General features: G+C 43.3%; 1 protein-coding gene and 1 pseudogene across 1 annotated transcript; both read right to left on the bottom strand.

Annotated features, from left to right (window-relative positions):
* Positions 1–3,882: 3,882 nt before the first annotated feature.
* On the bottom strand, positions 3,883–8,431 carry LOC103609549 (annotated as a pseudogene).
* A 79-nt stretch (positions 8,432–8,510) lies between these two features.
* LOC103609547 (olfactory receptor 4C45) lies at positions 8,511–9,431 on the bottom strand. The gene has a single exon (XM_008593852.1). It carries the CDS (start codon positions 9,429–9,431, stop codon positions 8,511–8,513), a length of 921 nt encoding a protein of 306 aa, XP_008592074.1.
* Positions 9,432–12,453: the final 3,022 nt, after the last annotated feature.

Here is a 12,453-nt window from a genome sequence, read left to right as displayed (position 1 = left end):
GAACCCTCCGACGGGAGCGCCGCCGCGCTTCCCAAGCGGCGCACCATCCAGTGCGCCACCGGGCCGGCCCTCTTTGCTCATTTTTTAATTGGGTTATTTGTTTTGCTGTAAAGTTGTTTGAGTTCCTTGTATATTCTGGATATTAATCCTTTGTCAGATGTATATTTTGCAAATATTTTCTCCCACTCTATTGGTTGTCTTTTCACACTGCAAATTGTTTCTTTTGCTGTGTAGAAGCTTTATAGTTTGATATAATCCCATTTGTTTATTTTTGCTTTGGTTGCTGGTGCTTTTGGGGTCATATTCATGAGGTCTGTACCCACTCCGACTTCCTGGAGTGTTTTCCCTATGTTTTCTTTAAGGAGTTTTATTGTTTCAGGGTGTATATTTAAATCTTTAATACATTTTGAGTTGATTTTGGTATATGATGAGAGGTATGGGAATACAGAGGGTGGGGATGAGGGCCTTGGCCACACCTCCCAACAGCTGCAGTCAGTCCAGTGATGACCACTGAGCAGCCTTAGGAAGTGCCGGGGCTCTCCTGAACCAGGGCACCGGGGGCCTTGGGCCTCAGCCATGCCTCCCTGACATGTGCAGCCAGCCCAGCAATGACCACCAAGCCACAGCAAGAAGGTCCTCAGGTTCCCGAGCTGGGATGGTGGGGGGCCAGGTCTTTTGCCACACCCTCCTGACATCTATATCCAGCTCGGCAATGACCAAGCCATTGTGGGAAGCCCTCCGGTCTCGCCTGTGGGAATGAGGGGGGTGCCACAGGCCTCAATCCCATCCCTCTTCCTTCCTCCTTCCTCCATTACATTTCCTTCCCCTTTCCCCTTTCCCCCTCCCTCCCAACTGCTTTGCAACAATATCCTAGAATGTAAAAAATAATATTAATAAAATTATTTTCTACCCCCCCCAGCCCCTAAACTATAAGCAATAAATGTCATTTTCTCTCCCTTTCTTAAAAAAATAAAAAAAAAAAAAGATGCCCAACTTGAGTAGTAATCAGGAAAATCCCAGTTATAGAAACAATGAGATTTCATTTTTACATAGCTTGGCAAAGACTAAACACTTGACAATATCAAGTGTTGCCAAAGATGAGAAGTGGCAGGCTTTGTCAACACGGCTGGTGGCATAGTCACCATGGAAAGCTATTTGATGGTATTTATTTTTTAAAAATGTAAAGCCATTTGATTCATTCATAGGTATCTGTTTAGAGAAGCTGTCATGAATGTACACATGGAAACGTGTACCAGGATATTCACCATAAAATTGTTTGTAAGAAAACGTAGAAACGATGCTTCAATAAAATATGGCTGCTATGATGAATTATCGTACAGCAGTTAAAAAAATGAAGGGGATCTCTGTCAATAGAGATGGATCTGAAAAACATAATGTTGAGTGAAAAAGTAAGTTGAAGAATGAAGCATCTTGTTTGATAACACTAATAGAAAAAAAATTCACTAAATGCCAATATTATTTTCTCCCTTGTGTGTACACATGTGTATATTTGTGTATGTGAAGGCTGGTGCTATGTTCCAAAAAGAATTGGAAAAATACTATGTGAAGGCAGGTGCTATTTTTCGAAAAGGAATGCAAGTATACTACCAAATTCCTAATGGTAGTTTTTTTATTGTCAAGAGAATTAGAAGAGCAAAGAAGTCTTTTATTTTTACAGCCTAATTTAAAAGGTACAAAAGCAATTTCTGGTAATGGGTATGTCCCCAATAAGAATCTGGCCCCTACATCATGGGCAGAATGGGGGACAATCAGTTGTGTATCTCATGAATATTTAAAAAAAAAGAAAAGTACAATATATTCATACATGACTTTGTGTAACAAAAACTTGGAAAACAAAACAGATATTTTAAACTTAGGAATAGTTGCTTATTGATAGAAAGAAAATCATAATTCCTTTTTATCTTCTTGGTATTGTTATGTATTTTTTAAACCTAAAAATCAGACAATGTGGACTTCTCTTCAGATCAAGTCAAAACAAAGATACTGTGCTGATGCCACTTTCCGAATCCCATGAATTCCCTGTGTCCTTCTCTCATCTGCACTGATTTGCACTTCTCCTCCTATTTGAGGTCAGTCTTCCATTGCTACCCATCTCCCATCACATCTTCTCCAGGACCTCTTTATTCTTCAATTATTGCTTCTTTGTTACAACTTTAACTTCGTCTATAAACTTGGTTAAGCCTCTGCCACCTAAAAGATGGAAACTACACCCTCAGGCTCAATTATTTCTTTGTTCAGCTTACATGGCTTCTTAGGCAAATAAACCTTTCTGATGCTCAGTTTCCTTGGTCAAAAATGGGCATTTTATGGGCCGGCCCGATGGCGCACTGGAGAGTGCACCGCTTGGGAGCATGGCGGCGCTCCCGCCGAGGGTTTGGATCCCATGTGGTGACCTGTTCCCACTCACTGGCTGAGTGCGGTGCGGGCGCAACACCGAGGGTTGCGATCCCGTTGCCGGTCCCCGGTACGGGTGCGACACCGAGGGTTGCGATCCCGTACCGGTCAGTAAAAAAAAAAAAAAATGGGCATTTTATGCCTTAGGTTATGCCCTTTTGTATAAAGAGCCTGACAGGTGATAGGAGCCTCATAAACTTTAGTTCCCTTCCCTGCCAGTGAGGAAAGGGAAAGAAAAAAAATAAAGCCTAGAAATAAGGTCAACCTCTGAATTTTTTTTTCAGTATAGATATATAATTTTAATATTTAATTTAAAATAAAACCAAGGCTGGACTGGATTGGGAGAGAATGTCTGATCTGCAGAACAATTTAGGAATTTTTTTAAGATCATGAAATTACAAGTCATTGGTGAGAACAGCCTTCTTCCTCCTGCAGGCTCCATTCAGAACCTGCTTAGGAAATAAGAGAGGTGAATCATCCCCCTTACCACCTCCCCACCAGGGCTTGGCTTTCCCCAAAATCCAAAGAAGGAATAAATTCTCCATTGCCTCTTCCCATTTCTACCAAAAGTCAGCTTCTAGCCCCAGGTGAAGCCCTGAGTCAGGGTCAAGCTCCTGAGAAACTGAGTATCTCTTGGTTCACTATTGAGGCTGGGCACATTTGGTTAAAGAAGCCACAAGGAAGGCCAGAGGGACTAAGACCTTTACTTTTTGAACTTGAATAAACAGTAGTCAGGGTTCCCAGGTACGACCATCTTATAACCATATCCACAGTCTCAGAGGAGGGAGAGGAGGAAGAAGGGAAACCCTGAGCAGAACCAGGCCCCTACCACCTTAAACTTATCATGGCCCTACCAAAGACCCTCTCCCAGGGGCTCACTGACGGAGAGGCCAGTAGCTCTCTCGACCAGTCACTGGAGCAGGGAAGGCAGAGGGCCCCAGTAGGGGGAAAGCTGGTCTTCGGAGAGGTATGAATGTGTAGATATAAAAGGCAAGAAGAGCATCCTTATCTCCTCACCCTGGCTAAGGCACTGAGAGGAAAGATGCAAGGTAGGAATTGTAAAGATGGAAGGGGAGAGAATAAAGTATCCTTTGGACCTGCTGGCTTGGAGAAGACAAAAATAGGGGTGTGGGGATGGTCACATGAGCCCCACGACTGTGCAAAGAGCATCTGAGAGGTGAGGAGAGCCACACCTGCATGTCCATTACCCATAATGTTCCCCTTACCCTGTTGCACAGTGGGAGGAAAATGGGTTGCAGGAATCCAGGCAGCAGAACAGCATAAGGTGTTTCCCTGAGCCTTAGGGGTAAGGGCTAAAGAAATAAAGCTTTATACACATGGCAATTTCTATCCCTTCCTATTCTGCTCAGTCCCTCTCAGCCCATATGCTGACCGTCCTTCCAATATGAGGGAGATGAGAGAAGGGTCCGCACTTAAGGGCTTGGTTGGCCTAAAATATACACTCCTCCAATGGAAAAGGAAAGTCCAACCATAAGCTTATTACTGTTGTCTTTTTTATCATCATCACTCAGACCCCTCCCTGTCTTAGGTCTGAATAATTGGTCACGCATAGGAATGAGCAATCTGAGGCAGGCAGGCAGAGCAGGGCTCTCTGGGATAGGTCTTGAGTCTGGTTTTGGGACCCTGGAGGACAACAGACTAACAGGAGCTGGTCTGAAGGTTGCTCTCTGTAAGCAATGACGCGATGGATGAGGGATCGTAGACACTGTCAAATTCCTCACCTGAGCTCAGCCCTTCGTGTTTGAGAGTTGATTCAATAGCTGAGCCGCAGCTTTGCGCCAGGAGTCCTTCTCCAGGGATTTGATCCGGGCCTGGAGCTGTTCATTGACCTTAAGCTGCTCCTCCAGCTCATGCTGGGCCTTCTTTCTCAGGCCATCCAGTCGCTCAATTTCCTCTTCTGCTTCATCCACCTGCCGCTGCAAAGCCTTCACCCTCAGGCTTAGCTGGTCTTTCTGGTCATTGACATGCTGCGCTCATCATCAGTCTGGACGGACAGCTCTTTAACTCTCCGCTCCAGTTTTCGGTTGGTGGACTGCAGAACTGTCTTCTCCCTCTTCAGCCTGTAGCTGCGCCTGCAACAACTGATTCTGGGACTCAAGCTGAGAGAGGCTGGCGTTGGGCTTCTGGAAGCCTTCTGAGCTGGCCAACCGGGTCTTCAAGTCTTTGTTCTGTCTCTCCAAGGAGATTTTGTCACACCCCAAGTCTTGCCGAGCCGATCTCTCCTGCATGAGCTCTGTCCTCAGCTGATCCACCTAGTCCCGGCCACGATTCACCCGGTCCGTTAGCAGCTCCACGGTGTTCTTCTCCTCATCGAACTCTGCCTCAAGCCGTGAGACTTTTTCCTCAAGGCCCTTCAGTTGCCGGGCCCTGTCATCCTGGGAGCGCTTCTTGTTCTCTGCCTCTTGCTCCAGCCCCTGCAGTCGCTGGGCCAGCAGCTCTTTGTCCAGCCGGGCTGTGTCTCGCTCAGCCTGGGATGCCTGCAGGGCCTGACGCAACCTCGGGATCTCATCCTGAAGATGGCTCAATCCCCCAGAGGTCTTCTCAGCCTCACTGGCCCAATCCTTGGCCTGGCGCTGGGCTTCTGCCACCTCCCACCGAGACTTTTTCTTGTAATCCTCAAGCTGGGCCTGGAGCTGCTGTAGGGCTTGCTTAGAGTCCTCCCCAATCTGCTCCACTTCAGCCTGTAGCTGCTCCTGCAACAACTGATTCTGGGACTCAAGCTGAGATATGCTGGCGTTGGGCTTCTGGAAGCCTTCTGAGCTGGCCAACCGGGTCTTCAAGTCTTTGTTCTGTCTCTACAAGGAGATTTTGTCACACTCCAAGTCTTGCCGAGCCGATCTCTCCTGCATGAGCTCTGTCCTCAGCTGATCCACCTGGTCCCGGCCACGATTCACCCGGTCAGTTAGCAGCTCCACGGTGTTCTTCTTCTCATCGAACTCTGCCTCGAGCCGTGAGACTTTTTCCTCAAGGCCCTTCAGTTGCCGGGCCCTGTCATCCTGGGAGCGCTTCTTGTTCTCTGCCTCTTGCCCCAACCACTGCAGTCGCTGGGCCAGCAGCTCTTTGTCCAGCCGGGCTGTGTCTCGCTCAGCCTGGGATGCCTGCAGGGCCTGACGCAACCTCGGGATCTCATCCTGAAGATGGCTCAATCCCCCAGAGGTCTTCTCAGCCTCACTGGCCCAATCCTTGGCCTGGCGCCGGGCTTCTGCCACCTCCCGCCGAGACTTTTCCTTGTAATCCTCAAGCTGGGCCTGGAGCTGCTGTAGGGCTTGCTTAGAGTCCTCCCCAATCTGCTCCAGCTCTTTGTTCAGCCGGTCCACAGTCCTGTCCAGCAATCGCTTCTGCTCCTCCAGCTCAGCCTTGCCCCGCCGGAGAACCTCCCGCTGCTTCCCCTCCTCCTACAGGGCCCGGTTCAGGGCCTGCCGCTCCTGCCCCAGGAGGGCCAGCCCCCGCGGAGACTCCTCCAGCCGGGCTTCCAGTGCCCGCTTGGCGGCTGCCAAGCTGCCCTCCTCTTCCTGAGCCACATTCAGGGCTTCCTCCAGCCGCTGTCTCTCTGCCTCCAGCCGCTGCGCCTTGTCCCGAAGTCGTGCTCCCACCGCTTCCCCGCCCTCCACCAGGCCTCGCGCCTCCTTCAGCTGCTGCTCCAGACCCAGGATGCGCTGGCGGAATTCGTCACTCTCCTCCTGGGCCTCCCGGGCGTGCTCTCCACCGCTGCGCGCCGCTGCCCCGCCACTGCCGCCTCGGCCTCGGCCGCCACCTTGGCCTAAGGGCGGCCAGGGAGGGCGGCTCAGACCCCCGGGCTCAGGCCCCAGGCCATCTGCCGCCCACCACAAGCTCAACCTCTGAATTTTAAGCACTGTGGAAAAGATACTGGCGGAGTAAAAAGAGGAGGCCTGTGTCTGAGATTTTTATTCTACGACTTATTGTTATGTGGCCACTGCCAAGCTACTTAAACAAACTAGTTTTTTCACCTCTCTTGGACCCTCTCCCTCAAGTGGAGTATTTTTTTTTTTTTATAACTGACGACAGTAAGATGAATACATACTCATATTCACCATTTTTGCTAATTTTTCCTTTTCTTCTTATTTATCAGAGGAAAGTACCACTATATAAGCCACATGGCTTCTCCTTCACTTACAAATGGGTGCAGGTTGGTTAAGAAATAATTAATTTCAATGTTCAATATTCTGTTACACGGAAATCAAAACTCTAGCTGGTCCTTTGCAGACTCAACATTTTTAGCCTGGACTGTCCGTGAAAGCAAGTCCACCTGCAAATTAGTTCAAAAATGATATAAACAATAAAAATTGAAAAAGTAGGTCAAAGGGTTTCAAGAAGAGAATTTCAAAGACAGCATAAGAAATTAAAGAGAGATCTAATAAATAAACTTGTTTGTTTATATAAAGGGGAAGCAGAGCAGGATTTGGCAAAGCACCAAAGGTTTGGGTACGACAGGCTTAGATTTGAAATCTCATTCAGCCAAATTTAGCTAATTAAACTTCAACAATATAATTAACCTCTCCATTCCTTAGTTTCCTAATTTACGAAATGGTGATATCACTATTATTGCACTTATAGGACTGTAGTGAGAAATAACAGAAAGAGTAAAAAGCACTTTGCACATAGTAAACACTCAAATAAAAATAGCAATCATAATTGTAAACACTATCATTGCTTTATTGATGCTCACAGCATGCTGTGAGTAGGGTCAACATGACTTTCAAATAATGAAATATTTTAAACAGAGGTAAGTTCTACAGTTTGGGGCTTAAAAAATTATGGATAGAAATAAATTAAGGTCAGAAATTTTCTGCCTCCACGGGGTTGGTCAAAGGATATGAAATTACAGTTACATGGGAGAAACGAGTTCAAGAGATCTGTGGCATAACATGGTGACTATAGTTAATAACAATATCGTATCTTGAAAAATGCTGAGAGAGCAGATTGTAAGTGTTCTCATCTCAAAAATGATAACTATGTGATGTAATGCATATGTTAATTAGCTCGATTTAACCATTCTACAATGTTTATGTATTTCAAAATATCATGTTGTATACAATAAATATATAGATCTTATTTTTCAGTTTTTCGATTTTCTTTTTTGTTTTTTATTATACACACGTGGGGTACAGTGCTGATTTTCATTAATTGCGTAGAATGTGTGGTGGTTAGATCAGGACATGCAGCTTATTCATCATTACATAGCAGTCACTCTTGGTGACTGTTGGCCAATTCCTCGTTAGTCCCCCACCCTCTCCCCTCCCCTCCCCTTTTCCACCTACTAGTTTTCTAAAAGTTCAATGTATTACTGTGATTGTTGTCTCTAATTGCATCTTCTAATTCAGCTTCTAATTCTTTTTGTACATAATTATGTGCTACAGGGAGTGGTGAAGATATAAGTTTTTAAAAGTGAGTTTTCAGGAAAATACTCTCTTTTTGTGACTGTAGTAAGTAAAAAGTTTTCTATTGCTGTAGTAGGTGGACATTTTATAAACCTCTTGAACTTGGAAAGATAAAAAAGTATATTTTGCTGAAAGTACTTCCTGAAGACTCTTTCCGTACTGTTCTAAAATCCTTTCATACTTGAATGTAGTTAGTTTTCCTCTTTTTAAATAAAACTTTATTCTAGGTGTAGTGCTGGGTATGAAAGGTGTCAAGAATGTTGCTGTTGATCTGTCTCATATCTCCAATCAGGACAATAATAGAACTTTTGTGAGTCCTTGGTACTTTTGCCCTTGTGGGTTCTTTCTTCCATAAAATATATTAAAAATGACATTTTATGAGTGAATTGGTATAAAGACAAATCCAAGTTGAACTTAGATCATATTCATTTTTAATTTTTAATTTTTAAAGAAATTTAGCATTTCAGGGGCTCCTAAAACTATCACTGGCTCTTGATGCTGTTCCTGCTGTGCCTTAAGGAGTGTGTCAGCCCAGCCTGCTCCATGTGCTCCAAATAAACATTGATGCAGGCAGACAGGATAATCGACTGTTCCATGTTTCATCAACTAAGAAGGGCAATAAATCTCTATAAAATATCACTAGATATTCTTGATTAAATACTCAAATCACAAGATTTATTTATCATCAGTTTTCATTATTTGCCCCCAGAGCTTCTTCATGACATTTTTCATTTCTTCATTTCTGAGGGTGTAAATTAAAGGGTTCAACATAGGTGTTACTAGGGTACAAAACACAGTCACAGCCTTGTCAGCAGGGGTGGAGGTCAGGGGTCTGAGGTACAAGTATGAACAAGGTACAAAGAATAAGATGGTAACAGTGATGTGAGAGGCACAGGTAGACAGGGCTTTGCGACGCCCTTCAGAGCTGTGAGTCCTCAGGGAGCACAGTATAATGACATAGGAAGCAAGCAGCATAGAAAAAGTGAGCAAACACAGTGACCCACTGTTTCCAGCAATCAGGGGCCCCAAAGTGTGCGTGTCTGTGCAGGCCAGCTCCAGAAGAGGCATTAAGTCACACATAAAGTGGTCAATGACATTGGGACCACAGAATGGTAACAGGGCCATGAACAAAATCTGAACCCCTCCATGAACAAATCCCAAAATCCAAGCCATCCCCACCAAGAATCCACACATAGGTGGGCTCATGATGGTTGTATAGTGCAAGGGCTTGCAGATGGCTACATAGTGGTCACAGGCCATGACAATTAACAGGATGATCTCAGCTGCAGCAAAGAAATGTTCAGCAAAGACCTGAGTCATGCAGCCACTGAAGGATATTGTGTTCTTCTCAGAGATCAAGTCAAAGATCATTTTGGGTCCTGTGGAAGAAGAGTAGAAACCATCTATGATGGACAAATAAGACAGAAAAAAGTACATGGGAGAACCCAGGGTGGGGCTGATGAAGATGATGACCGGGATGAGCAGGTTACCTGCCAATGTGACAAAATAGGTGATTAAAAACACAACAAAGAAGAATTTCTGCAGTTCTGGATTGTGAGTCAGGCCCATCAGGACGAATTCTGTTACGTTGCTCATTCTTTCAGTTGATTTAGCTTGGGTTGTGGGTATATGGTCCATCTGCAAAAAATCACAGTATTTCTGGGTGATGATATTTTTTATTCAGTATTAAAATATTCCAGCACCTCTTTAACCCTGGTCTCCAGGATTGATGGAGCTCCACTTCCACTCACCTCTGCTATTTTGCAGATAGTTGTAAAGAGGAACAGAAGAGGTTAGATTTCTCCTAATTCATGTTAATTGAGTAATGACACTATTTTACAAATACCACAATAAAAGCAAGATATTATGATAAATGTAGACATGCGGTCGACTTCCAAACTTCCTTTCTGGCAATGTTAGATTTCTCCTCACTCATAGTAATGAAATAGTGACACTATCTTACAAAGGCCACAATAAAAAGAAGGCAGTGTTATGAATGAAGATGTGCAGTAGGCTTCCAAATTTTCTGGCTCTAAAATTCTTGCAGATAGCTTTTTCTTTTTCACATTTTGGGATAAATTTCATCAATAACAATTATTTGGGAGTTATATTTGTCTGTTGGCATGAATATTTACAGAAACATAAACACAATATACTTTTAAAGGTGACTACACATCAGATATAAAAGTGCCCGAGGTGACATATATTTGAGTGATGTATATACCAAGTGCCCTCATGTGATCACTGCACAGATGAATATACCCAAATACTGTATGGTACTCCATAAATACATACAATTATCATGGGTCGATTAAGAAAAATAAAAGAAAAAAGCAAAAAGTGCCAAACTTTACTAATTCTAAGCGAGCTGCTTTCCATGATCTGTTATTCTTTTCTGTCCATTGAATGCATGTGTCACAAAGATAGAGACCCTGCTGCAAATGAATTTTCTTCCTTCAAATGCCTAGGATCTCTCTCTAACAACTTATTGAAAATTATTCACTCAACAGCCCTGGATGTTGTGTCTGGCTCAACATGACTCTTGCATGCTCATTCTTTCCACATTTTTGGATGTGGTCATGCAAGTGGTTACAAAGTTCCCTGAGCAGTGTGCAGTATTTCACCGCCTCCTCCTCCTTTTGTGCAGCTGACAGTACAGTGATTGAAACCGGGATCTCGGTGTTATCTGCACCACGTTCTTACCAACTGAGCTAACCTACCAGCCCTAGTTTTCAGTATTTCTATTTATCTAGCTGCTGGAGAAATTGGAATCGATTTATGTTCTAGGCTTCTGTAAACTTTGCAGTGGGCCTCCTTATTTAGGCTTTTGTTCAGCAACAACAAAAGATCCTTTCCTGAGTATCCTTTGTTTCCAAACATTGCGAAGACCATTAGAAAACATTATTTTGTTTGTATCTAATCCCATCACATTTACCCTATAGGTAAATTATACATTCTGAAAAGGGTACTTAACTCTAGGCACCATTTCGTGCCTTAGGGCATTTATTTACCAAATTTTGAGGGTTCTGGAAAGATGAGTAATATCTCAGAAGTTATTAGGGAGTAGATTGCTCGTCCTATTGTACCGACTGACCACTGATATATCAGAATACCAGCAAGTGTAGGTTTGCATGGTTCCGGTAAATTGTCTTTTATTATTTTTTAAAAACCTTTTTATTTGGAAGTAATCTCAGACATGCAGAAAAGTTACAAGATTAAGAACAGTATAAGGAAATCTCATCTACTTGACCTTATTTATGTATTATTAACATTTATCCCAAGTGCTTTATCATTTGTGTGCTCTGTGTGTGTGTCTATATATACATAATTTTTTTTTTCTGAATTACTTGAGAGTAAGTTATATATATCAGCACTCACTACACCTAAATACTTGAGTGTGTATTTCCTGAAATCAGGGAAATTCTCTTACATATCCACAATGCAACATTCAGCTTCAGTAAATTTAACATTGATATTTTTATCTAATTTACGTTCATATTCCAATTTTGTCAGCTGACCCATTCATGTTCTTTGTAGCATTCTTAAAAACAAATTAAACGATAAAGAATGACTAACGTGTAAGATGAAAGAAAGCCTCTCGGATCTGGTGTTTCAGCACCTGTCGAAGTGAATCAGAAAGCACCGACTCGACAAAGGGAGTTCACTGATCTGGTGGACAGAGATTTGGGGGAGGAGGCGGGACCCATGTTCCAGCCCAAGCTCCACAGATGTGACTGAGTGGGCCCCCACTTCCACTCCGTCTTTTCTCCCCTCTGTGAATTTAATGTGGGTTATACAATCTGTCATCTGTTGTTACGAAGGTTGTTACAAAGATTGACTTAATGAGGATATTGGGCTCAGAAGGAAAATGTCATAAAAAATAGAATATTTTCTCATTTCTCTACTATTTCTGGCTAATGTATTTTAATGTTATATGCCTGAAAGCCAAACTAAGGAAGATTTAGAAAGACCCTGTAAGCTGTTTTCCTGCTAACAGAGCAAATGAGAGGCCTTAAAACAACTTCCTCCCATCTGTGTTTCCTTTCCATCTGGAAGTGTGCCCTGTTCTTCCCTAGGGAAAGCAGATCCACAGCATTCATTTGCAGTGAGCCATTAGCAAGCTTTAGAAGTTTCCCATCAAATTCCCTAGGCCCCTCAAAAAGTTGTGATCCATTTTGATGATGAACCAAAGCAAAGAGACAGTATTGTTGGCAATTTTTAAAAAAGGAGAGTTCCAATTTTTGAAGGTTGCTCTGAGATTTTTGGTCTAGTTCTCATTTAATTTTTAATTTTATTTTTTTGATATAATAAATGTTATAATATATTAAATACTATGCACCAGGCATTACACTAAACACGTTATACTCATTCATCCCCTATAATGACTATGTGCAGTTGGAATTATTATTATTATTCTTATTATTTAAATTATATTTTGTCGATATACAATGTGGTTGATTATTGTGGCCCATTACCAAAACCTCCCTCCCTCCTCCCGCTCCTCCCTCCCACCCAAAAATGTCCTTTCTTTTTGCTTGTCATATCAACTTCAAGGAATTGTAGTTGTTATGTCTTCCCCCCCCCCCGGGAGTGTGTGTGTGTGTGTGTGTGTGTGTGT

Source organism: Galeopterus variegatus, unplaced genomic scaffold (genome assembly GCF_000696425.1).
Source record: "Galeopterus variegatus unplaced genomic scaffold, G_variegatus-3.0.2 Scaffold9748, whole genome shotgun sequence".
NCBI lineage: Eukaryota > Metazoa > Chordata > Mammalia > Dermoptera > Cynocephalidae > Galeopterus > Galeopterus variegatus.
This window is presented reverse-complemented; position numbering and strand designations above follow the sequence as displayed.

Coding starts and splice junctions, on each gene's coding strand:
- LOC103609547 (XM_008593852.1), bottom strand. CDS start 9,431: ATGAGCAACGTAACAGAATTCGTCCTGATGGGCCTGACTCACAATCCA.